Raw genomic sequence first — 27,135 nt, 5'->3', positions numbered from 1 at the left:
ATCTTTAAAAAGTTGGTCCATGCTCCCTACGGATGTATTTTTCTAGCTATTACCCAATTGGTCATTAAAAATAATATGATTATGAGGTGAGCTTTATTATGTAGCTAAAAAGTTAAATTGTATTTTTGTAAAAATCAGATCTGTGGGCTGCACGTTCTGAATGCTGACTGATGCATTCTCATGCATCAGAATATAACAAAAAGAATTCATGAAAGCAGAAGTATACTGAAAAGAATTAAAATTCATTAGGTTTGCCCTGGTACTGCTTTTTTGGAAGTTTTCTGAACTTCAAAAATGCTATTTGAAATTAAAATACATTAATTAACATAAAAATACACCAGCATCCTTTCTGCCTTACCCATTTTGCTAAATGTAGTATGATAGGGAAAAAAAGTCAGCAGGCATAAATGAAGGAACTTTATCTTTTTATCTCTATATATGAAAACCATTACCCTTGAAAACTTACAACTTCAAAATAATGTAAATCACTACTGTTGTCTAATACACTAGAGAGTGTCCAAGACTTAATAGATTCATGAACTTCAAAAGTATTGTGTCAAATTCAGTGCAAAAATGTGCTTTGTAATGCTTAATCTTTAATTACTACCTTCGAAAAAAAAAAAAAAAAAGACTAAATCAGCTGATTTAGCTGAAAAAAGACTAAATCCGGCTGGGTGAGTGGAGAAAAATGAGTAGGGAGAACCCGGCACTAGTATCCAGAGGATACAACAACGAAAAAGAGGATGGGAACTTTTTTCATACTCCATCATTGAAATCTGTAAAACAGCTACTAGCTCGAAGAGCTCAAAATAAGAGCAGGCAACATAGACCAAATGGAGGACAAATGGTGAGGGACAGAGTAAACTTCTTTTTAAACAAATGTGTATAAACACACGAGCACATTCCCATTCTGGGTTGATTTCTTATGATTTCTTCAGTGTCTCCTCTTCCCCGTTGGAGGACCAGAAACCCACCCCCGTGCCGCAGTCCCACTCAGGTGTGAGGCGCACACAAGGTGCCCAGCTCTAGGGAGGAAAAATTATCCCTCGCCATCCTCTTGCTGGAGCTCTGTTCAAATGTAGGTGGGGGGTAAAGAGCTCCGTCCTTCATGGGGTGCCATCATCGGCTATTGTGAATGATCACCTTTTGCCATATTCGCCCACAAAACACCAACAATGGAAAAGGTAAATGAATTAAGTCCCTTTTTTCCCCCTTAATAAAAACCTGGTTCCCTGTGATCCAGTATTCTTTCCCAGTACCTCTAAATTGTTACCATTTAATGGCAGGTAATTGTTACAGACAATTTAATGTAAAACCATTATGGCTGTACAGGACTGCTCCTGAGATCATTCAGATTGTGTTTTTTTTATTCTGGCTTTTTTGACATTGATGCATGACAACCACCACACAGAATAGTTTTGATCCTACAGGGCTAAAAGTCTCCTTTGTCGCTTGAACTTGAACACAGGCATTTCTTATTACAGTGTGCTCGATATATTAAATGTTACAGCAAGTGTTAAGATGTAACATATATGGAAAGTAGAACAGTATACGGCATAGGGAACAGGCATCCACAGACCCTACTGTCTGTTCCTGGCACATCATTTTATCTTTCTGTGACTCTCTATATTCCCTTTTCCCATTTACGTTTAGCCGTGTGCCTGTAATGGCTGACATACATTACTGCTTGCACAGTGGTTATCAAACTCTCAACTGGGCTGCCATCGTCTTCCACTAGATGTTACTATGCTTAAAAGTCTGAAAAGTTCTACAAGGTTTCTCTTCTTGTGAATATATTTATTTCATTCTCTAATTTAGGAGATCGTGAAAAGCAGTTTGCTTTATCTGCGCTACCGTGGAATGAGTTCACGAAGCCAGATCTTTCTCATCAGCTTCATGTGAATAACTCTCCATTTGTGCCTGGATTGATTGGTAATTCTGTAAGTGTAGAAGATGATGCCAATTCTTCCTCCAAAAAGAAAAAAGCGCCAGGCATGGTAGCATTTCAGGTTAACCAGGCATTACCTTTTTTTTTCGTCTTTATGGCACGAACATGATTTTTTTTCAGCAGTAGAAAGGTTCATTTCCTTTTCTTTGTGTTTGTTCCTGTGAAAGCTAACCATATCTGTAATATTTAAGCTGTAGAAACGGTGAATCGTTCATAGATATATTGGAAACTTTGAGATAGGTCTAGTGCTCGTACCTTTTGAAATATCTAGAAAGCAAACTGAGACTTAACAGCGACTGCAGCAATAGAAAGAAAATAGTAATAGGATGGTCCAATTTGGGATCCTGTGTCCAAAATCCCTATTACATCTGTTATATGGCTAAAAGAGAAAGAAAAAAGTGAAGGACTTGCTTCTCACTGTGAGCAAAGTCACAGAGTAATAGAAAACCTAACAGATAAAAGCGTTAAAACTGTTTTGAAGCCTCCTGCCCAACTCAATAATAAATTGAATGCACCATGACTTTGGGATCACTTATACCATGTTTGAAGCACACACATGTAATTCTTTTGCCTCTGGTCTACATGTACTTTATAGGCAGATAGAATTCCATTTTAATTAGTCCAGATTTGTTTCTCAGAATTCACTGACCTGATCTAACAGACAATTATTCCAGAAACAGATTAGTATCTTTCACCGCCTGACTTTGCTTTTATGAAGCAGATTGGATTACTATGGAATAGAACTAGAAACACTGTACTGGAAATAATACCGATGTATATTATAGCTATTTCTACCAGGAATCTTGATATTTTGTTCTGTTATCATTTACCGTTTCACCAGGAGCTGCCTTTAACCTGAGGTTCTTTCAGTTTTTCCTATTTTTGTATTTTAAGAGAGTCATAAAACTCTTTTATTTCAAAGACACAAAAATGCTTCCTTCTTTGCTTTTGTGCTCTTTTTCTAGTACAGCAGCTTTGCAGGTTCAATGCATATCCGCTTGTATTAGTTCCTTTGCCAGCCCACAGCGATAGAATCCTGTCTAATGATTCACCTGCAATAACAACTTATTCGGAAGACCGATGCTGATCTACTGATCTTCCTTCAGTGGCTGTGATTCTCTGATGATCTTTATAATTTTCCTGTTAAATTCAGTGCAACGTTAAGAGATACTTCACAAGAATAGGAGCACAAGAATAATAGCCATTCCTAAAAGCTGTCCAGCGCTCAGAAATATTCTCCCTAGTATAGTGATTGATATAGATATTTTTTTCTTATACTTCGATACATTAAATGGTAAATTAAATGTAAATGTAACAAGTTGAAACAATGAACAAATCTATTATTTCTGTTATGGCTATGTCAAACCACCTAACAGAAGTTGTTCTCTTCTTTTCAAAGATATTGTGTTTACACTAAGGCAGAGATGCTCTGTCCTACAGACCTGCTTTTAAATAGAATAAAGCATACAAACTGATCCGGGAAATACTATTCCCATCACATATTTAAGTAACTCAGACAGAAGTAAAGGGATAGAAGCATACCAAGACTTATGTGCTGAGACATGAGCATTACAGTGCACGACTATGGTATTATAATGTGAAAAGTACCCTTGTTAATTACTGTATAAGAGTATTGATACCTGCCTTTCTGCAGTGCAGGCTGGCCTCATAATCACATCGTGGTAACTGCCAGGTTGGTGTCTGGGAAGAGGAGGATATTTCAGAGGCAGTAAAACACTTTTCTCCTTCCCAGAAGTGAACAAAGTTACTGATTTCATTGCATACATGACAGCTTTCAGAATATGAATTAGATCCCTTTAAAACCTAAATATTGTGCAACGTTGGAGCGAGACAGCAGAACTAACAAAATCAAATCATTACCAATCAAACCATTTTTCTCTACTGGAGAAAAAAAGACTTTGTTCAACTAGTTCTGTGCTCTATCTAGTTAAATGTTGCGTCTTTTTTATGTAGTGAATTAGTACATAGTTATAAAAAGTCTTAGTAGAGCGGCCAGCTTCCATATCTTAATTGTATTTGCTAGAAATGGTTAAAGCTCTACTTCGTCCTTCTCAGTCAATGTTCAATGCAGTAACGTGAAAGATCTTAAATGTTTGGTTTTGTATGTATTGCTTTAGCTGCTTATGCGTCACCTTTCAAAAAATTTCAAAATTATTCTTAATATTGAAACAGTGATATTTTAATTTTGATGCTTGGAAGAATAAGAATGAAATATTTGGGTTTTTTTCAGCAATGTTAACACTTTGCATTATTCCTCTTCTTGCTCTCAATTAAATGTATTTCCTTAAATTCTCTTTGCAAAAGGAAGATGTTTGTGCGCACTGTTAGAGTGGGTACATGTTAAATCCAGCACTATACGTTTATTGCACATAGTAAATTTTCTGACTTGATTTTTCTTTTTCTCAGAATCATTGTAGGGGTTTATTTTTGATGGAACTCAAGAAGTGTAGGCTTTCCTAGCAGTGGGGGAGGATTAAGTCAATCAAACTTAAATATCTGTTCATTCTAAAGGGATGTAATTTGCATAGTAGAAGATTATGTTCTCCTCTCTCACATTTCTTTCAGTTTCTCTGTACTTTCATGGACTTTCTTCCTCCTGCATTGCATAACTTTAGAGCTTCATATTTTTCTTATTTATTTTAGCTTATTTTTCATTGTATTATTTCACTCATTCTATTTTTACTTCACTTTCTTGCCCTGCCTTATTTTTATTTCTCTCTTAGCTCTGTATTTTTCCCTCTTCATTTTTGACTACTGATCTAAGACATCCATCCCATAGATGGGGGGGGGGTGTATCCTGCTCTCATTCTAAGAAATACATAACAACTCTACTGCCAGACAGGGAAGTGCAATGTCTTTCCATTCGATTGCTATTATCTTGGTTGCAATTTCTGAAACCGTATTTCTTTCCTTTCAGACCTTGGCAAATTTCTTTTACCTGTCCTCACCCTTTGCCATTCATTTTCCCTCTGCGTGTCTGTCAAAGCACTTGTCACTTGTAACTGCCTTGTTCTTAGTTTCTGATAAAACAGTTTGGTAGCCTTTGCTTTTCCACTGGACATGATATACTGTTTGGAAGCGAAGGTCCCAACACGTAGTTGCTGATGTTTATCTTGCAACAGCGCCTGAATGATAGATAATACGTATTTTCTAGCCAATATTTTGCAATTACCCAAATAAATATTTTATATTATAGACTAAACACTCTCTTTAACTCTCTTTCAAGAAAACAGTATGTGTATATTTTCCTTTCTTGTATCTTCACCAATGACATAAAGGTAGGAGACATAAGAAGGGAAAAGGGTTTCAGCTATTCTTCCTTCACCAGACTCCTCGAACATAGATGTGTTTGAAAACTAAAAAGGCTTTGGCAAGGAAATATTTAGAATGAAGTTGCATGCTGTAATGGAAGACTTCCTATTTTTAAACTTTTTCAAAATGTCTGAACTCCACCTTTGTGTGGTTTCATTATTGCTGGTCCCCGTACATAAGTGTGGTTTCCTGACAGAGTGCAACGGGATTAATTATATACAGAGCTCAAAAGTGCTTCTCACCTAATTTTTTGATAGATAATCTGTAACACTTCAAAAGCTCTCCAAATCTGGGCAAGTTATACATACGAAGAATCCATTTTTCATTACGGTGTTCAACCATGTGCAATGTTGAGGGAAAAACAGAGGAGTTGGATGTCATCAGGATAACCCAAGCTGGCCAGCTGATAGGCAGAAGCACTCCGTACAGTTGATATTTGCCAATAGGAAAAGGTTTATTTGCTGCTTTGCTCTTGATGTGGGGGAGAGTAACTTTAAGCAAAGATGTGGTTTCTTGAAGCACCAGCTGAGATTAAATCCCTACTTTGTTATACAGAGGCAGTTTCTGAGCAAAAGAAAACAAAGGAGTGGAAAAGAATACTTTTTGCAGATCAGGAACTGGAAAAGATACTAAATTTTCCTTTCAGGTTTCCCCCATTTTATCCCTCTCATCCTTCACACCCAGGGGTACTGTCGAAGCCAATGAAGGTTTCAGGGTTTTTTCTAGTCTGTGGTTCTTCTGGCATATGTCCCCCCCTGCTTATTGCCTTCAGAAATGGTTTTAGTTCTCAAACTCACAACTTATTAACAGAGCTCAGATGTCTCACCCTCCCATATCCTGACGGGTGTTGTCCTGTGGCAAAGACAAGCCCCTGTGACTCCAAGCCAGCCTGCTGGCTTCAGCCAGGCCAGAGGAGACGTGCCAGGAGACAACCACCAGACATGCCTCAGTCTTGGGACCATCTTGTTCTGTGCAAGCATTCAAGTAGGCTGTAGTAAAAATTGCAATGTGTTTTCTCTCAGTTCTGTACTCTGCCAGACACCAGCGCAAACAGGCCTTAGGTGAGCAATGAGGCAGGCTGATAGCCCACAGAATCTCTGTCTGTATTTTGGCCAATGTACCAGTCTACCATCTTGTCCCCCCATGAGTGTGCAGGCACATTCACACAGACCCACCAGATGACCCCTTTGTATCTGGCGGCAAGGTGGGTCCCAGGATGTATGTGCTACAAACAAGTTGAAACCAAAGCAAGCTCCAGGAGGACCTTCAGAGAGGGTACTGAAATGCCTACAGACGCACACGGGAGAGTTCCCGCATGGATGCAGTTGAGGCAGCCTGGAGAGCTTCTCAGGACGAGTGGTGGAGATTCAGATTGGGGATGGGACACTAGGCCTTTAGGTGGTTCTCAGGAGGTGGAGGTTGACAAAACAGCACAGGAACGTCCGATTCAATAACACAAAAATGCATAACTCCCAAGTCCCCGTGCCCTGCTGAGCACTCTGGCTGTTGCCTGGCACCATACCAGCATAAGACCAGGCCTCCTGTGCCCCTTGCTTTTCCCAGGAGAAAGCCTAAACACGCAGGGGGCAGCTCTGCACTGGGTGATCAGGGAAGCTGAATATCGGGGTTTGCCTGAGCATACTAGGCTGTCGCTTCAGATGCAGGTTAAGCGGCCTGCCCAGAACCACAGAATAAGCCTGTAGACCCTGATTGCTGGGTCATCACAAGCCAAGGTTGGTGCTTTAGTTGCATAACCAGGGTTTTTTTGTATTCCTTGAGGTAAGCTAACAGATACCTTCAACTAAATTGTGGGGGGGCTTGATTTTCAGAGCTACGAAAAACTGTCTTTTTAAAAAAGAAAACCCTCGTCAGGCTCCTATAAAGTAGAAATGGCTAAGGTGATTTTCTCCAACTTCACTACATGAGTCATGCTTGGATTGACACTAAACATCAGCTTAAAAGGAATTATTTTGAAAGTTATAATGGTGTTTCAAAATTAAAGCTTCCTACAACTTTAACCAGAAAATCATGACTGATGTCTCTAGTACAACTAAATGAAGCATTTCAGAAACTTCCACAGCATAAGCGATGAATGAAATGAAAAATCACAGCCCATTGAACTGATAATGCCACTATATTAAAACGAAGTATCTTCAGGGAACAGCTATTTAAATGGGCTGATATTTATGTCCCCTCTCTTCCTTCCTTGAATACAAACAATTTAAACATAATATCTCCAGACAAAGCACTTAAGGAACAACCCCTTTTAGAATACTTCTTCCCTCCTCCCCCTTCTTTCTCTTCCTCTTTCTGAAGAGACAGGAAAAATACTGGGAAGGCCTGGTCCAAATTCTCCTCTTTGCTTCTCCATGACAGTAATTTTGCAAGAGCCCTAACGAACACCTATATAGTGATTATGGGTGAATCTCGATACAGAACTAATCTACTTGGACGCCTTTGGCTTTCTCCATAGCTGTATTGACCTCAAGGCAGATTCGAATTTGTCAAAAATCACGCAAAGATTTTGCTATGTTCCATTGGGTCGGGGACGTAAAAATTGTACATGTTCACCTCAAGTTTAACTTTTTTTGCCCAAGCTCAGCAGGAAAAAAACACAGTCTATCAATAAACTGTGTTACATACAGGAAAATGTAAGCCTAAAGCAGGTTTAATTAAAAGTCTTATTTGTAAAAGTTTGGGTGCAAAGCATCTTTATATGGAGTCTGGGTCTATAATATTACCTGTGGAAAAGTCAGCCAGAGGTACCTCCTGTTCCAAGAAGGTGGGCACCATGGGTTTTAATTTCATTCTTTTCCTGAAAAATATTTTTTTAATATTGTCATTGTAATTCAGCGTAAAATACGCTTCTCACCAATGTCATCCTCTGACAAAGGAACTTTCAATGCAAATAGGTCTGAAAGCAAGAAGAAAACCCACTAACAGAATAAAAGTGAGAAATGGCAACTTTGGAGGTGTAACCGAGGTACTGCAGCAGATGAAACATCTGAGTAATTCTGCTTCATAAAAAAGGCCGAGATGAAAAAGGACACTGTATCTCCTCAAACACCACTAAATTCTGGCTGACTAATTTAGATCAGTGATGCTTCACTTGAGAACAGCAGCAAACTGAGCAAAGAATTTTTGTAGGGCTGAGTCAATTTAAAAAAGCCAAAAACAACCAACAAAACGAAGCAAGCAAACTTACCCAAAATATGAGGTAAGGAGTTTGTGATAAATTTCCAGAGTATGAGCAACTAAGTACAACTCCAGTCAAAGCACTGGAAGAATATCTGCTAAAAGTCACGCACTGACAGGTATCTAGCAGTGCTGTGTGAAGAATTAAGAGAGCCGTGCTGTGTTTCAGGAAAACTTTAAAATTGGTCTTCATTCTGAATTTTATGAAGGAAAAATCCAAAGTTTGGGTTTGTTTTTTTTATCCTGAATTGACTGGTTAGAAACACAATGGTGCACTGATCCCTGCTTTTCACATACAAGCAAACGAATTGAACCAGCTTGTTCTGAAATATCAAGAGAGGACATCATCAGAAAGTAACTCTAATTGTGTTACTTTAAAAAAAAAATAAATTCTAGCAAAATCATTTCAATTTCATAAAACATTTTGAGAACAGAATGTCCCATTCTGATCCCCTACAATACCAGTAGACTCTGGATTTGCTTGTCCTCTACAGTAGTACAAGTGTGTCTCACTTCTTAATACGAATATTGTAGGAAGAAATCATAACCTGTTTTGGCAAGGGAAGGAGTGGGCTGGAGAGAGCACAGCAGGAGGGGAAGGTATCAAGGAAGCAAGGCAGCAGCTTAGATCAAATTGTGTATCTGCAATTCAAGAACCTTTTAGAAAACTGCTATTCACACTCCTTTCCAACAGAAACTTCTGGAACGGGGACTTATCAGAAGATAATAAGGTGATTCCTTCCCTGTAACTTATACAAAAAGCTACTTATTTGCCATTTCTTGGTATTTTAGCAGTATATTGTCTGCTCAGGATGTGGTACAGAATGAGGTTATCACGTCTCATCATCTTCCATGTCAGTGAATGTAAGGTCTAGTGTAGCTACCACATCTCTCAACCATATGTCATTTCCTTAACACTCATTTTAACTAACATATTTATTTACAGTACGCTTATACACCAGATCCCAAGTTCTCCCTTCAAATGTAATCTTCCTGCCTGCTGTCATTTTTTCTCAGAAAGTGTCTTATTCAGTGATATTTTGGAATTTAATTTCAATAAATAAATTGGTCAGATGAAGTTCTCTATAAACTGGAAATAGAAAATTTTTAGGAATTTAATATTAGTTTACAAATATTTCTTCCCTATGTAATCAGTCAGGATCCTTAAATACACAGCCCCAGGTGCCCTTTAACCAAAGGAGAAGGTTGAAGGGGAGAATCATCTAGTAAAATTGCAGTGGGTAAAACTGGATGTTCAGCCCTTCACAACCACAGTATTTAATAGTTCATTTATCAAAATATTTATTCATTTTTACCAGTACGTCTGGGAATGAAGAAAGTAATGGCCACATAGACACTACTTCTTTCTAGCTAAGCAGTCCTCTACTCTAATGAACTTTGAACCTCCTGGGTCTTGTTCAGACCTGCCAGGCTGTGGTTCCACGAAGCTGGCTTTTTCCAGCTTGCTGCTTCAGTAAAAATTAGTCCAAATCCCGAAGTTCATAATCCCTATTTCAGACATCACCAGGTACACTTTTGCAAAGGCAGCTTCAAATAAGCTTAAAGATCTCTAGACAGGAAACCTGAAAAAGGGAGATCAGCTGGGATAATGTGTCCTCTCTGTCTTGTTGAAAAAGAAAGGGCCTGCCCACAACAGACTTCCACTACCTTTTCCTTCAGCAACATCTTCCATAGTTTTTCTCCATTTTAAAACCATTGCAAACTCTGCAACACTAAATGTATTTAAAATATAGAACAAATTTCAGCACAACACAAACTGCTACCATCAACTTCATAGTCATGAACTCAGAGTATATTCAATCTACACAATAAACCTTTAGCTTTTGTCTTGCCGAGAAAGGAGTTTCTGGCCCTCTTCCCTTGGGCTCTCTGTATAGTATTACAAAATTTCAGGCGAGATTCAACTATCTGCAAATGACCATTTGTCCAGCTCCGGGGGTGTGTGCATGTCACAATTCTTTTACAATGCCTTTTTGTGTTCCCCAGAATTTCAAGTTATACCTGTATGCTAAAACAGAAATAGATACAGCTGATGACAGACCACCTCCTCCTCCAAAGTCTTTGAAGATAGCGGGATTTGGAGATTATCAAGGATGCCAGACCTCTCTTCTCTGTTCTTATTACAGATGCTACACTACACATGAAAGCAGTGAAATAAGTGGGATCAGCAGAAGGAAGCCCTTCTCGTCTCTCAGTGAGTACATCTTTCCTTTGCTTTCCTCAGCAGCAAGTTGGCAACTCTAAGGTTCTTCTGAGATGCGATAGCATCAACTTTGTATGGATAAAGACTAAAATACCCAAGGTTTATTGCTGTGCCTACAGCTTCCAATAACATCAGTTCTCATTGCCAGGCTGACAACTCCAAACATGCATTTGAATTTAGGAGCAGAACCTTGGCATCAGTGTGGGATGAATCACCACGGCTAGCCTATGGACATCTCAGGGAGCTCACTGCAAACTGAGCTCACTGTTTGGGATATTTCATAAGAAGCTCCCTCCATCTCAACACTTAGGCAGCAGCGCAGAAGCTTCATGTTAAGTAAACAGGCTTTTGAAATGTTAAGCTCCTTCTTGTGTTGTTTAGTTCACAGGCAAACGGTCCACTATGCTATTTTAATTTCAGTTATTTCTGAAACAATGAAGCTCATGTTCTGCTAACGACTGAACTCCTTTAACAAATATAGCTTTTTAATACAGGGCAGTATGCTCTTGAGAGGCTACAGTCAGTATTGTTGCTAAAACTGCTTGTGCTAAGAAGTGGGTCTCTGAATGCCGACTCTTAAAGTAAAAGGGAAACTGCAGTACATAACAATGCAAAAATTAAGTCTTCAGAGCCAAAGCTGTATTATTTTTAGCATCAAAATGTCTTATTAGGCTATTAAAGAAAAGCTTTGCATCTTGTCAGCAGATGTTTTGGGTCACGGGTATAAATATTTCTAAGTAATTTGTGGCCAGACAACACACTCTGACTTTGTTCAGGGATTTAGTATTTCAACTATTTGTTAAATGTCGACTTCTACAGCAAATAAACAAAATCTAACAACCCACATGGAGATCTGCTTACAGAAAATGATTCTGGCAAATGGTACTGTGTATCTGAAATATTTCATGACAATCACAACATGTTTTCGTGGTTTGTATTCACAATGATAGTTATGTTGCAAATTCTACAGTAAGTTTAGATAATAGTATGTACTTCTGTTATCTGTGCTGATGTCTTCCATTTCCACCTTCTAATTTTTCTGCCTATTGTCAATTTCTAAATACCTATTACTAGAGTAAATCTTCTATACCTTTTTGCTCTCTATAACTACCTGAAAGGAGGTTGTAGTGAAGTGGGGGTTGGTCTCTTCTTCCAAGTAACAGGTGATAGGACAGGAGGAAATGGCCTCAAGTTGTGCCAGGGGAGGTTTAGACTGGGTATTAGGAAAAATTGCTTCACCGAAAGGGTTGCCAAGCATTGGAACAGGCTGCCCAGGGAAGTGGTTGAGTCACCATCCCTGGAGCTGTTTAAAAGACTTGTAGATGTAGGGCTGAGGGACATGGTTTAGTGGTAACTTGGCAGTGCTAGGTCAATGATTGGACTTGATGATCTTAAAGGTCTCTTCCAACCAAAATCATTCTGTGATTCTACTCTTCACTTTGATTTAAAAATGCCTACATTTTCTAGTATGGGAACAGTCCTCTAACTAGTAAACAGACACTACGGACAACAGTCTTGGGGTTTTTGCAGTTAACCTTTTGTGTTTTGGAGATTTGCAAATCTTATGTTGAAATACATTGTCCCTAGTCTCTAACACATCTCTCATGAAAAGCAAACAGTTTATAAATAATGTACTTAAAGAAAGCTCTGTATCTGTGGCTCAATTTAACTTGCAGCAGCAATAGGCCGCATTTCTGATTGCAGGTACTTGTATAGCTGATAAGAAATGACAATTCCAATGCCAGCAAGCTTACTGATCAGTATTCTCCAGAGGGAGTGGAGGTGGCACACCTGGCGTGCCAGGTCATTAGGAGGAGACATCATGATGTGTCTGCCTAGATCTCCAATAACAAGCTCTCCCCAGAAAAAAAACGGAGAGTTTTCCACTCAAAAAAGTCAATTTTTATTGAAATGAAAACTAGAAATTTGATCTGTCTAAATACAGAAAACTCATCACACGATGAGTTAGAAGTAAAAAGGTTTGGACACAATTCTCCCACAAAAGCAGTGCCCTTGCAGGCGAGCCTTTGCTTCTAGTTCTGATTTTACCCAACTCAGTGAATGTCTGAGATACAAAAAACTCTGCCCAGTCTCCTTTGGTCCCTGAGCAGATTGTCCATCACCTTTAATATGTGGCAAGCTGCTGCTTGGTCCTCAGCCTGCTACACCTTGCAGGACAAATAGCTCCCAAGGTGAGAAAAGCGTTACCTGTCATACAGCTCTACCTGCACTTCTCACAGTCTCCTTAAAGGAACATAAAAAACCGTAAACAAAAATGGATAACCAGCTTTCCTTGTGGTTATATTTTTAACTTACGTTTCCACAAGCTAAAAAGGTTGGTTTCAAGTTTCTGACAGTACCAAAAACCCACCCATTTCCTTGATATATCTCAGGAAAAAACTTTGCTGCCAGCTTTTTCATCAAGACACAATGTACCTCTAAGAATAGACTTCACCCTGGTTTCTCCTTACTTTAAAAAAAAGTTGTTTTTGTAATGTCCCTCCTTGCTTTTGTGTTTTGGGTTGTTTTTTTTTTTTAAACAATCGTGACTATTTTGCATCGAAATAGCTGTCCACAACAATGTTAACCCCCCTCAGAGGTCTCCTGTGTTAGTTCACGATTTGATAGGAGAGGCCAGGATAAAGACAGAAAGAATATACTCAGTACTGACTTGATTTCCCTGCACATCTCAGTTCTGCATGTTATTAGAACAGCTGGCACTATTAGACATTTCACTCTTTGTACGTTACCAAAAAAACTTGTTTACTGTTAGAGGTGAATCATTATCTGGTTTACATACATGCTAATAGGTACAGAACCATATGTATCAGATAATCTAGGTGTTCTATATAAAGCCTCCTGAGTAAACAAGAAGGTACAAGAAGAAATTGAGAGCTGCTGCACTCTAATTTTGTTATGTTAGTTCAAACAGAATAGAAACAAAATTTCTCTCTGACGTATTTAATTACTGGAGTCTTTTGGAACGGAAAGCTTAACCGTCGTAGTAAGAGTTTGATATAAAAATTTCATCTGTTTTTTCTATCTTCAGTACGCATAGGAATAGATATACTATGAATCAATCCTTTAGATATAGTTGGCAATCTAGTACAACATGAAAAACTAAAACTTGCAAGCTTTCCAGCTGAAATACAATTATTCTCACCTTACAAATAGTAGTGACCATTAGGCCAAAACGGCAGTGGGCATTGCTTTGTGATGCTCCTGCTTTGTACACTCAGATGTCAGAACTTGTCATTTTGCTCCCCGGGCTTCCTTGTATGACAACTGTGCCTTGGCAGAAACAACTGTTTTGCAAGCTCTTTTATGTTCCTGCAAGATCTACAATGGCCAGCTCTTCCTTCAGATTTCCTAGTCCACAGAGGAAGGGCCAGATCTTTGTGTGATATGCTGAGACAAAAAAAAGGAGGTGTTTGTAGCTGAAAGAGAGCGCCATACGTACAATATCAACTGCAGACGAAATGGGATGTTCTTTTTCAAAGGTTGCCACAAGTGTTTCCAATAGAATGTTTCAAACTCAACAACAGTACTAAAAATAATACTGTATTTCTTTTAAAGAAGTAAAATATTCTCCTTATATAATTTACAGGGATTTTTATAAATAAGTTTCAGGGAAAATTATTCCAGAAAAGTCAAAGAACATTCCCTGATTAATTTCTGTTCCTCTAGAAGGTTGTTGAGAACATGTTACCAGTCATTTAGTAATCTTGCTTCAAACATGGTATAATGACTGCAAATGCTTTGATGTTTCATTCTCTGATACTCATTCAGTTCAAGAAAAACTCTAGGAAAATATGGTTTGATACCAGTATACGCAGGTTACACTACACCATCATGCCAGTATGATATGTATTTGCATTTTTTTTATTTATATTAGGAGATAGTTTTTAAAGGGAGCTTTCAGAAATAAGAGGAGTGTTTCTAGAATTGTATTTTTCCTGTGAATCTTGAAGCAAATCCAGCCTCACTTATGGAAACTATTTTTGTGACCTTGACAGGAAAAAAATCGCTTTTTAAATGTCTCCAGAATGCCCTGCTTGGCAAATATGTGAATTAATGTTCCCTTACCTCTGACTATCAGGCTCCTTTGAAATGTCTGGATGAACCCCCAAGAATTAGAGACCCCAAAATCACTTCTGAAAACTCATCCAGTGTTAAACCCTGGTAGGAGCAAACAGGAGAGAGTTTCAAACGTGGGGGCAAAATGCAATATCCAGTTTCAAGAAAAGGCATTCACGTAAACGTGGTGTAATTGCAAATCTCCTGGGACTGGTGGAACTCTAATTCCCCATTCGTGCCTACCTTGGAACATTATGAATTGCAGTCACCTTTTCACTGCCACCTCTAGATTATCTTGCATCTCCACACTTCGTGACTCCCTTTCCATAATACTACTTAAACGCATCCAGTATATAATAGCAATAGAATAAACAATCTACAGATCTTTTTCTGTAACATCCTTTATTTTCCCAAACTTTGTCAGCCTCTACTGTGCAGCCACAGAGACACACCTACCAAACTTCAGATCTTATGCCTGTTCCCGCTGCAGAAGGACAAAACTTCCACTCGTTTTGGTGGTAAAAGAACCCCCTCTACTCCTGAGTTGTTAAGTCTTTACAAAATGGCCTATCTGATAAAATGTCTTTTATTTGCTACCTCCCATCTTACTTATTGCGCGTCCAGCAGTCTAGTCATGAGGCATAGTCGATCTGCAAAGACATAACAGAACAATTCGCACGGCCAAGACCAGGTTACAGTGTTAAGTAACTGCATCTCTTGCAGGCTGCCTACACAACACAGGAAAATATACCTGAGGATGCCACTGAAAGGTACCTAAAGAATTGCGATTGCGTTAGTACAGCAAAAGACCCCGGCTTCATTTACCCTGTTGGAGCTTGCTCGCAGTGAGAGATACACATTGCACTGCATTACACTAAATGCGGCCAACTTCCAATTCAACTTCTTCACCTCAGGATTCAGGAGTGAAAATTTAGATTGTACCTCTTTTTGATGCAAACAATAAAACAAAGATGGCAGAAGTGTTTGGCAAGAAATTCTTTGCAAAAAGAAACTACCACAACTTGAGGGAATATACTTTAAACAGACTGAATTAGAAAAACTACATGGAAAGGAATAAAAACAAATCTGCTTTTTTCCACTTTAGTGCATTGATGCTGCCTGTATCTTTCATAAGCCAGACACGTTATTTAGGGACTCACAAAGAGTACGGTTGTTTATCAGGCTGAACGATGGAAAGAATGCCTCTTGTGACAGTGGTGGTGGTGAGGAATTAGCTGCTATATTGATCCCCAAACTTTATTCGCAATATAGACTTTAATTGCAGTGACTCCATCACATACTTTTCCTATAGTTCCTTTTAGGTTTTTCCTGATTCCTCAGTTATTTCTGTGTAAATACATATACTGAATAAAATCTCATGGGAGGCACTGCTGGTGGATGCCTATTTTTATTCTAGATCCAAAATAGATTACATACAGGATTTTTTCATATCTGTCTCTATATGCATATTCTACATATATTTTCCGAGCAGGGTTGGCAGAACAGACCACAGCCTTCTCCCTCCATGGCCTGAAGGCAGAAGGGTTTCATACAGAATGGGCTTAGGGAATCACTGACAGGGTTTTCAGGTCACATTATCAGTTTTGGACATAGAATTTAGACACCTGGATTCTATTGAAAGTGCTAAGGTCTTTATTTAAATTCAGTCCCAAGTTCTTCCTGTGGGGCACTTGGAGACCTCCTCAGTTCCCAGGCATGCACCAAGGATACTGGAAATGGGTGGGCTTTTAGGGCCTAACGTATTCTAAGGTGAAGCATAAGTACTCATACTTACTTGGAGTATGGCAAAAGACACCAAGCAGCAAGGAAGAAAGAACTGATTCTTGTGTATAAAAATCTCAGGATCAACAAAAAGGCCCACTTTGATATCATTTGCATACAAATTCGAAATCCTCATCATTTTAATGGAAGTCTGGAATACTCGCGAATTGTTGACTAAGATATAGACTGGAAAAGTTCCCCAAAAAGTCTTTCATTACTTGTGTGGGTGTGGGGAAAGTGTTACAATTCGTCAACTGTATCTCAGTAGTTATGTTACTTTATCACCTTCTAAGCCAAAGAGCTATTTTTAAATTGAATTAAAAATTGCTACTTATGCAGTTATCCAGTGGATACTCTCCAAAACAGGATTTCTGCAGCTATCTTGGGTCAGAAGAACATGATGAATCAGCATGCGAACACCACCAGTTTAAATTCAATTAATTCCCTTTATACGCTCATTCACCCACTAAGATGTGGTTTGAATCCGTCCCTCATAATTCATTCCCAATGTTCGCTCACTCTTAATTTTAAATTAATCTAAATGCAATATAATTTATTTAATTCAAAACCAGGAAAATGGAGCCTTAAGAGAAAAAAAACCAAAACACACTAATAAGAAATGCTTAAAGGAGGCTACTGTTCACTGAGGCACAATTATCCTGCCAAAGCCTCTGTAACTCCTACCTTTCTCCAGAGCTACGCCTCATATCATGGATGGCGAGCGTAGCAAAGGTAATATTGATTGTCTGGGTATCAAGCTGTCTTGCCTGTTTAATCCTTATGAGATTTGAAAAGGGAGAAATACTCTTGTCTCTCCATCACATCTGTTTTAGTTCTGACTGTTCTGCCTGTAAGCAGAGAGCCTTCTTCCAAAGAGGGGCCTTAAATAAGACAAAGATACCTCAAATATAACATGCTCATCTCATGTCACCCTGATGAAGACCTGTGGAGGTTTTCATGCTATGAAACAAAAGGAAAGATATAATCTGAAGACAAGCCTAATAGCCCAAATTTTGGTATTGATACGGACATTATCTCATGATCTCCGCAAATTTAGTTCTTTGAAAAGGTCATTTTATTATCCCCAGACTAGCTTCTTCCTTGTGCGCCCTGTACAAAGTTAGAGATCCCCATAATAGCACGGTAACATCTACTTTGCAGCCTGAACATTTATACAACTTAGAGTAGAAGCAACTTAAAAAGTAGGAGCAGTGCTTGATGTGTCTGACTAGGAAAAAAAGACAGGTTTTTTTTTCAACAGAATGAAACCAGCCCGTTTGTAGACTCCATGCTAATCTGCATCTTTCAGAGCTTTCCAACTGATAAATTCAGCTGAAAAATGCATCCACCACTAAGGGCTGTGCAGCAAAACATCTCTGTGTGCAACAGGCCTGACAGCTGCTGGCATTTCAGGGCTCTCCCTGGCATCAGCTGAGTAGCACATATTTGTGCAAGGGAAACAAATCAAAAAGCCTCTTCAATTTACTCATTTTATCCTGTTTGGAAGGGCCTCAAAGCCTCTTTTTTTACTAGCTATATTCGTCTAATAAAAGATATTACCTCTCCTCACAAACCTTGCCTAACAGTTTGTAACAAAGTTTTTTTAAAAAAAAAAAAAGTTGAATTCAATATAATATTCTTTCAGCTATTCACCTTCAACTGATTATCATATCTGCTTCAGGAAGAACCTATATGTTTAACAATGAAAATTTAAAAATATCCAACTTACTAGGTGTCTCTGCACTGCCTGCGACAGCCTCTTTTTTCCCTTCAGGAGAGACTTCACCGGATCACAACAGAAGCTTCCTAAACTGTCCTAAAGAGCCAGGTGGCCGTGCAATTCATAATTATTCTTCAAAAATGCTCTTTTTTTGCCCTATCTTAACCCTTCTCCCTAAACAAATGTCTCCCGCATGACCCCAGGACATTAAATCACGCTACAGAGTTTAAGTGTATCTAAACAGCACTGAGGAGAGCAGCCAAGTTGAAGGACGGTGAATTTCATTCACTCCTTCTCTGCTTCTGGATTTCCTGGTTCGTCTTGTATTTGTACTCTTTGCACTGAGATAATAAGGGCTGTGTCACTGGAGATCTCCTCCTCCTAGATAATACAAAACATGCAAATGTTTCCATCAAACCCATGGAAAAATGCTCCTTGTGAAAATGGTCTGACCCTCTAAGGCACTACATACACTGTGATTTGCGAGCTCCTGTACCACGTACAATACGTTATTTTTCAGAGATAAATCTCCCTCACTGATCATTCGAGGCTTTCCTAACCACATAAGCGTAAGAACAACTGACAGAAAGATAACACCATTAAAATCAATGCTACACTGGCAACATTTCATCATTCACGTTTAATTTTCATCATTTCTCCCTGGTTTGCATGCTTTGTATATATTCACTACTCAAAGATTAGTTAACATCCCAAGCTAATCTTTGGCCTGACTGAGCAGTGTTACAACCGTATAAGATTATTTATTTTTAAATAGGATTACAAACCATGGAGATGTTTTAATTCTTTATTTTCAAGTGGTAGAGACATTTTGCTAATGAATTTGCTGGCTTGTCTCCTTTTATTTATGATAATCACCTATCTTCACTATATAATGGATTTGGGTGACTGAGGTTAACACATCGTGATTCACAGAATTTTGATTTTAAGTAGGGAGTAAACAACAGTACACCGAATTATGAAGAGATCATGTTCAATGAACATTCAGTGATAGAAGTACGAATGCAGACAAGAGGAGAATCATTCTGGTTTAACCAGCTCTTGTTAATGAAAAGCAGCCATTCATAATAGGTTATATTCTGTCCTAAATACATAGCTATATCTCTTGTTCGTATTTTGGGGGGAGAGGGGAGTGGAGAATGGAAAGAAGACAGCAAGAGACACGGTCATCACCCTGACCAGTTCAGTCAAAGCCCCTGTTCAGTATACAGCAGTGACCTCAAACGTTAAGCTAAGAAATGAAAAAGAGTAAAACTAAATTACTCCAGTGCTACAGTGTGAATCAGTCACACATCCTTACCTCGGTAAGAAAGCTTAAGTATGTTAACCTGTCATCAAAAGGTTATTAGAAATGGAGGTGGAGAGCTCGGAAATGGACATCAAGAACAATCAAAGAATGGAAATACTTTATGTGGAGAGAGTGGAAAAATGAAATCACCTGTCTTAAAAATGGGTAGGATAGAAACCAGAGAATAAAACTGGGAAGATAGGTAAGCCTATTCGTGTTCTTTTACAATACTGGAATTAAGTTAAAAGACAGCAAATTTCAAGGCAACAACAAAAAAAACCCTGAAAAATCCCAACCAAACACCACCCTTTAATACTCAGTCAAAGTCTGTACGTGGATCTCACTGCTACAAGATGCTTTGCAGCATTCAGATAAGTGCTAGCCATTGGAGCAGGGGGTGCTTATACAGAAACTAAAGTTTTAAAATTAATGTAAACTCCATGATGCTCCCTGGCATCAAACAACCTCCATGTATTGCGGGAAACTCTTTTGAAAGATTGTCTCTTTGCAGAAACCTAATGCAGAGTTCCTTCCAAAAACTTTCTGAATTAGGCAGTCAAGGCTACTGTTGGATATCGAACTTGATAGACTAATTCTACAGTCTAGTTACGAAGTTCTTTGATTTCTGCTAATTGTGTTGAGTTTTAAGGAAAACAGTCTCCCTCTAGTTGCTAAAATTCTTGGCATAGGATTTAGGCTGTGGAAGAGGGAAGTTACAGATTGCAACTTACTTTAGAATGGGACCCACATGGAATAAAGGAATCTGTTAGCTTTCCTGCAGAGGAGAGCTTAGACATGGGCAAACGTGAGATCTTAGGTATTGCCTTAACATCAGAAATTAATGCCTAAGATCTTTTTTGGCAGTCTGTGTACACCTCCTTATTGCTTCAGTGCCTGTATCTTTTGGAATAAGCTAAATGACAATGAGTACAGCTTGGATTTTAGGAAGGCAGAAGAAATTTTTTAAAAAGCAAATACTCGAAAGCAATTTTTCCTTCAAACAAAACATTATTTGTCAAAAATGGTTCTGTTAGTTGAATTGGAGCTATTCTGGGATTGTCCTAGAATAATGATAAAGCCCTCATCAGCTATAATTCCTGTGCCTTCTCTGATCTGGTAAAACTCCCCTGAACTCAGTGAGGTTACATTGTCCCCAGCTACAGAAGAATCAGCTCAAATCTAGCTGTGGCATACAGCAGTTTACAGACATACATTGCGAATTTTAAAGCGGCTGCAAATGCCCTGTTATTTGCACAGAGCCGCAGTAAACGCACACAGTTCAGCTCCTGACAGTTCCGTCCTGACAGTTTGTCGTGACAGCGGGGAAGTTATCCAGAGGGATAACCCGGCACCTGAGCTGGGACAGCGGGAGGCAGCACGCACCGCTCCGGCGGGCTCCTTCCCACGGGAGAGGCTGGGAGCCTTGCTCCGCGCCCTGAGCTCGTCCACAGCTCACGTCCGAGGGACGCGGAGGAGGCAGAGGAGACCCGCTCCCGGCAGGTCCCCGTGGCGGCGGCGCGGTGCCGGTCCCCGCGGAGGGCAGGGCGGGCGGCGTGTGGCCGGGTGTCTCACCTGTCGATGCTTATCACGCAGAGAGTCATGATGGAGGCCGTGCAGCACATGACGTCCATGGCGATGAAGACGTTGCAGAAGAGGCGCCCGAAGATCCACTCGCCGCCGATGAGGTCGGTCACGCTGACGAAGGGCATGACGGCCAGGGCCACCGAGAGGTCGGCCAGGGCCAGCGAGACGATGAGATAGTTGGAGGGCTGCCGCAGCTTCTTCACGAAGCAGACGGAGATGACCACCAGGCAGTTGCCGGCGATGGTCAGCAGGGTGATGAGGGAGAGGACGGCCCCGATGACAACTTTCTCCACGTTGCCGTAGCTGAGGATCTGCTCCCCGCACTGGGAGTCGTTGGCGGGGAGGGGGCTCGCCGTGGGCAGCGCCGACGGGGGGGGCGACGGGCCGAGCTTCGCCAGGCTGCGCGGGGGCCAGGAGCCGGCGATCATCCTACCGCCGCCGCTCAGCGCCCGCGGGTCCTCCAGGACCAGGGGCCGGAGGTTACCGTAGAGGTGGCTGCCGTTGAGGGCGAGGACCATGTTGGCGTGAGCTGCCCATGAAGCCCCTCCGCCCGCTCGCCGGCTCTCCCTCGCAGTGCCCGGCTCCTCCGCAAGTGCTCGGCCGGTGCTCGGGCTCCTCCTCGGCCACCCGCCGCCGCCCGCCCCCTTGCAGCCGGCGGAGCGGCTCGCCGCCGGGGGCACAGCCCTCAACTTCCCCCGGAGAGGCTGGGCTCGCCCACGGAGCTCCCCGGGTGGCCGGGGGGTGGCCACGGCGCCATCGCCCCCAGCCCGCGGGGAAAGCGAGGGGGGGGATTAGCGGCAGCTTCCCGCCCACCCGCGCCCACCGCCCGCTCCCACTCGCGGCTGCCTTCCTCCGACGGCGGCGGGGGACGGGGTGGGAGCCGCTCCGCCCCCACCCCCCCCAGCTCCCTCCGCCCCCCCGAGCGGCAGGTGGGGGGAGCGCCCCTTCGCCAAAGCCTGGCTGCGCTTCGGCCGCCAGCTTCGCCGCCGCGGTGGCCGTTTCAGGAACTCCCCTATATCATCTATGTCTATAGTTATACATAGGTCGCACCCGGGAGGAGGCGCCCGGAGCAGACGCGGCCGCAGGCTGAGCGGGTCGGGTCGGGTCGGGTCGGGTCGGTGACCGGCGTCGCTGCCGGTGGGCACCGACCTGCCGTTGCCTCCGCCATTGGAGCGGGCGGGATGGAAGATGCGGGTCCGGCAGGACGCCGGCTGCTGCCCAGAGAGTTAATAGCGGCCCCTCTTGTAAGATCTATCCTCAGCAACTTGGTCATCTCTGAAGTATTTCTTTGTGTTGCGAAGCTTACATATTTTCAGTATTAAGATTTCTTTCTCCCTACTAAAGTAATGTGAATCCCACGACTATATTTTCAGGGTTTTTAATATTTATATAGCATTACTTTCAATTTATTCTCTATTCCATCTTGTAACCCTTTCAGTAAAGTTAAAATCACTAACAACAACAAAACCCCATTGCTTTGAAGTACCTGCTTTTACTGCAGAGATTCCTTGAACTCTTGGATACTTGCCCATTTCTGGCACTCACTAGCTTTCTCCATTCTTTAAGGCATATTCTTGCCTCCAACTGGGGTGAAAACTAACTGTTTGAATGGTCAGTTACCCATGGGATGCCAGCAGAAGATTACACCTCTTGGTAAGGTGACGTGCTAGACAGCAAGGATTAAACACAGGAAACACCTGCTCCTGAGTGTTCCCTTATAATTCCAAGAAGAGACAGAAGCCAGATGAACTAGAGAAAGAGAGGAAATGAAAGCAGGACTGTTGACCCCAGCTGGATCAGTAACCATCAACCAATGTCAGTGATAACTGAACAAGGGGAGGTCTTGTAGGTAGCAACACTATGACAAGTTTTACTTAAGTGTGCACCAGGCAGTGTGTGGCCCAGCAGTAAGAGAGGCTGCAGTATGAGCTCATATCATACAGACGTAAAAATGTGCTTTGAAACAAGACCTAACAAGTACCCAGCTATTGGAAAAAGGCTCATCTGACACTCATAGGCACTACTGAAACATAAATCCACAGCAATTGAGGCTGACAGAATTCCTTGTTTTTAATGAAATCTTCTGTTCAGTCAGCATCAGCTGTTGTTGTTGAAAGAAGGCTTTCCATCATAGGTGACCCTACATTGGCTCAGCTCCCCTGGGAGCACGCCTGGGACTGAGGGGCCAGCGTCGGGGCAGCAGCAGAGCCTCCTGGGGTCAGATCACACAGCAGGCAGCGAGCAGGGTTTGGGAGTTCCGCTGCTTGTTTTCCCTTCCATCCCTGCATCTTGATTTGACTAAGATAATAAAATAAGCAAGTTCCACATGGTAAAGATGAGATCTATTTGGGCAGCTCTTTGACCATTATCAAGCTGAAGGTGTTTTTCTATTCAGCCACGTATTTTCCTCTACTTTGTTAGTTGCCTCGCCGTGTCCACTCACAATAAAAGCTTTCTTTCCCTATTTAACCACCCAGGACATGTTCATGAGCCTTGAGGTTGGGGTGACTGACCCCTCCAGGGCAATAAAGCAAGTCCTTTGTCACTCTTCCCCAGGTAAGCAAATATTAGGCTGAAAAAGATCTTTAGAAATGGCAAGGGTACATCAAAATAAGTTAAGGCATTAAGGCAAAACATGGAGAAAGGAGAATATTTCCTCGTTGTGTGAATGCTTTTTTTAAAAATAGTGCCTGAAGTACAGCTAAGCAGATAGGAACTGGGTAAATTTTGTTCAAAATAGATTCATATCGTAAAAGCTGATAACATTGTACAGTTTACTACTCGCTGTAAAAGCAATTTTTCAGTTGCTTAAAATGTTACTAAGGCAGAGCAAATTATAATCCGGTGCTTCCTGCAAATGTGTTGACACAGTTCATTAAATCAGTCATTCTTCTTGACAGCTTTTCAATACATTTCTGGAACGTGACTCTCTAAGTGTACTCAGTGGATTATACGCACAATCATTTGCGTCTTACTCTTTCCCATTCCAAGCTGAAAGGAGGATTTATCTTTTGTTCTGTACCTTAAATTCCCATACAGTTCACTAGAAGTTAATCACCTGATTTCTTTCCTTCTCAAAGGTTGTATGTTACTATTCCTTTATTTACCCTCATAATCTTATATTCAAAGAGACAAACCAATTTAAGTCAATTTACGTACCATTATAGAAAGGGGTTTATGTACTATTGCAGAGAAAATGTGAAACCTTGGCAAGATGAAGCAGCTGATACCTCTCTAAAATCTTTTCCTTGAAAGCTTTTCACTGGAACACACCTAGAATAACATTCCAGTTTCCAGGGCTGGGCTGAATCTGCTGAGGTGCTTTCCTTGAGGGCTTTAGAGGCTTTCACATCCCCAGTGTCTGGGAAAGCAGAGAGCATCCATCACTCCATGCGACTACTTGTATTCCATGTGTTTCAAAGAATGACACATGAAGGTAGGAGTTGATCCTTCCAAGTGTACATCCAACTTTTGTCTTCAGTGACCCTATTTACAAATTCTAACATGCTGTTGCAGACAGCATACAGAAATTAAACAAATGGCTGATTGGGTGTCAAGAATAACAAGTTGACAGTTGTTCTCCCTCTGCCCGCCCCCCCCCCCCCCCCCCCCCCCCCCCCCCCGGATATTACTTTTTGACCTGCTATTAGGCTTCTCTAAATATCATGAAATCAGTTTTCTGGCTGAGCTTGGTAACTTCCTGTTCTTTGAGTCACTTAGGCTCTTTATGTATAAAACCCTCTTCACATTTCTGTACCTCTCTGTGCTAAGGCCCTCATCTCTCATTCTTCATGTACCGATTGAAGTTAAATTATTTTGTTCACACCTGATAATGTACTTTGCAAATCTCATCCTTGATATTTCATTTTTGTTATATAGAAGTGTTCCAGATGTTTTTAAAAAAATAGGGCAAAGGAACCTTTTTCTTTGATTTTTTTTTCCTCTGCAAAAGTAATTAACTACTTTACTTGATTTTTTCCCCTTCTCCAGAAATAGTGTTAATCACACAACATCTTCTGCATTTGTGATTGATATTAAGCGTATAATATAACAGGGGGTATTGGTATCTGCCTCTGTGTTAGTTAGGTCAGGTAAGATAGACATCATCAGAGCTACCTAAGGAAATACAATTTCCACAGCACACGTTGATTTAGTGAGGCCAGACGGTATCTATCAAATTTGATAAAAGTGTTGAAAAAACTTGCACTAAATCCTGGATCCTTCATCCCTCTCTGGAGGACTTAATGCTCGCAGAGTCTGTTGACAGAGCAGGGCTTTGCTAACTTGGAGCGCTCGGACTGAAACGGGTCAAGAAGTGCAGCGCAAGAACTTCACCAGCAGAGGAGAAAGCGCTGACAGCCCGACATGGTAACTCTTTTTCTGGCTTTTTTTCCTTTCTTATCATCTCCTTTTTGTCCTTCCGTGCCTGAGCCAGTCTGTCTTCATAAACTGTTGATTTCATTTGTCTGTTGTAATTTTTTTTCTTTCTTTTTGTTTTCATCTTCTTTTCTTGGAAACCAACATAAGTCTGGTGAGGACCTGCTGTTGGGAACAATAAATAAAGTATAGGTATATGTTCCTTCTGCCTTGGGGAAATGCATTGTCAAAAGTTTTAGTATATTTCATCCGAGACTGGTTAGAATTCCGTGGACAAATATTACTGAAATCTTGATTTTTATTCCCAGCATGTCCTGTTTAGCAAATAACATTCTTGTCCAACTTCTAGCAAAGATGTTGCAGCTGCGGTTTTCTTTTATGCCTTTTCTTGTCTTTGTGAAAATAAATCATCACCACTCTGTGGCAGTAAAACAGAGAGGTAACCGTTCTCATCTTTGGCATTTCTTATCATTGTAAAAATAAATACTTGCATCTGTGCCACTTAAATGTGAATTGACGTCTTTCCTTTTTGGAACCAGCAAATACTAACAACAGCAAGCTGTCACCTGAAAAGAAAACAAACAAACAAAGTGAAATTTATGCTAAAAATTCTGTATCGCTTAGAAAAACAGAGCTCCCATCCCTGAAAATTCAGTCTGCACCTTTACAAAGGAGATTATTGAGGTTATGAGGTAATGATAAAGGTGACCCTGATATTCATGTTGCTGAGCTGATGAGACAGATAGTACCAAATATTATCTTAGCTTCCTAAAAGTGCTAAAGGCGGAAACAAAGCAAAAAAATCTAGCAATTGCTAACATGGGCTGGCCATTGAAAACATATTAGAAGAATTGTTAGTTTTTCTGCATAAAAAATTGCTGAAAGGCCTGCCCTGAAATCTTAAGTGTATTGAGAGAGAAAACACCTGGAGGGAGATCTGACTCCACAAGGAGGACTGCAGGACACCAATGAAACAAAGCACATTAGAAGCTTGTGGCTTAGCAGTGAGGACTACAAAGATGTTTTAAGTACATCACTGGGGCTAGCATAAAAAAAAAAAAAGTAGTAAGATCGGAGTAATTAATGTAGGAAATAGGGTTGTACACTGGTTTGAGTACATGATACCTAATGCTGAAAGTGCTTCATACTCAGATTCTTACATGATTGCAGCAAAGAGGGTTCTGCAAATCTTCTGCACAAAGATCTGTTTACAAGTTCTCCATCGCAAACGCCTGGAGGAAAGGTTTGTTTTGCTTGTATATTGCACAGACACAAAAGCTGCTTAGTCTTGTTTGATGTCTCTGAACACTGCTGCAGTAGAGCCACTCAAAAATAATTGACTTACTTAATGTTTATGGATTGCTTCTTACACTCATTAAGACAAATTAAATCAAGTTCCATCATACTCTCAGTCAACGAAAACCTGAAATAGTACCTCGAGCTCTTCCATTTTCATGGAAAAAGAAAAGCCTGAGAACACCATTCAGGCTATGCTGCTTGTTCGAAACACTGGCAGAGAAGCAGGACTGGCTGACCCAATAGACAAACACCTTATGGACACAGATAGGCCAAAACAGAGCTCCTTTACT

General features: G+C 40.8%; 1 protein-coding gene across 2 annotated transcripts in view; it reads right to left on the bottom strand.

Annotated features, from left to right (window-relative positions):
- HTR7 (5-hydroxytryptamine receptor 7) overlaps positions 1–22,020 on the bottom strand; it is a 37,106-nt gene extending 15,086 nt beyond the window's left edge. For both annotated transcript variants that reach the window (XM_063339613.1, XM_063339616.1), the window contains exon 1: positions 21,158–22,020. In XM_063339613.1, the coding sequence (XP_063195683.1) occupies positions 21,158–21,687 (530 nt within the window). In that variant the 5' untranslated portion in view covers positions 21,688–22,020. The remainder of the gene's footprint in view (positions 1–21,157) is intronic.
- Between the last annotated feature and the right edge of the window lie 5,115 nt (positions 22,021–27,135).

This window comes from Chroicocephalus ridibundus, chromosome 6 (genome assembly GCF_963924245.1).
Source record: "Chroicocephalus ridibundus chromosome 6, bChrRid1.1, whole genome shotgun sequence".
NCBI classification, from domain to species: Eukaryota; Metazoa; Chordata; class Aves; order Charadriiformes; family Laridae; genus Chroicocephalus; species Chroicocephalus ridibundus.
This window is presented reverse-complemented; position numbering and strand designations above follow the sequence as displayed.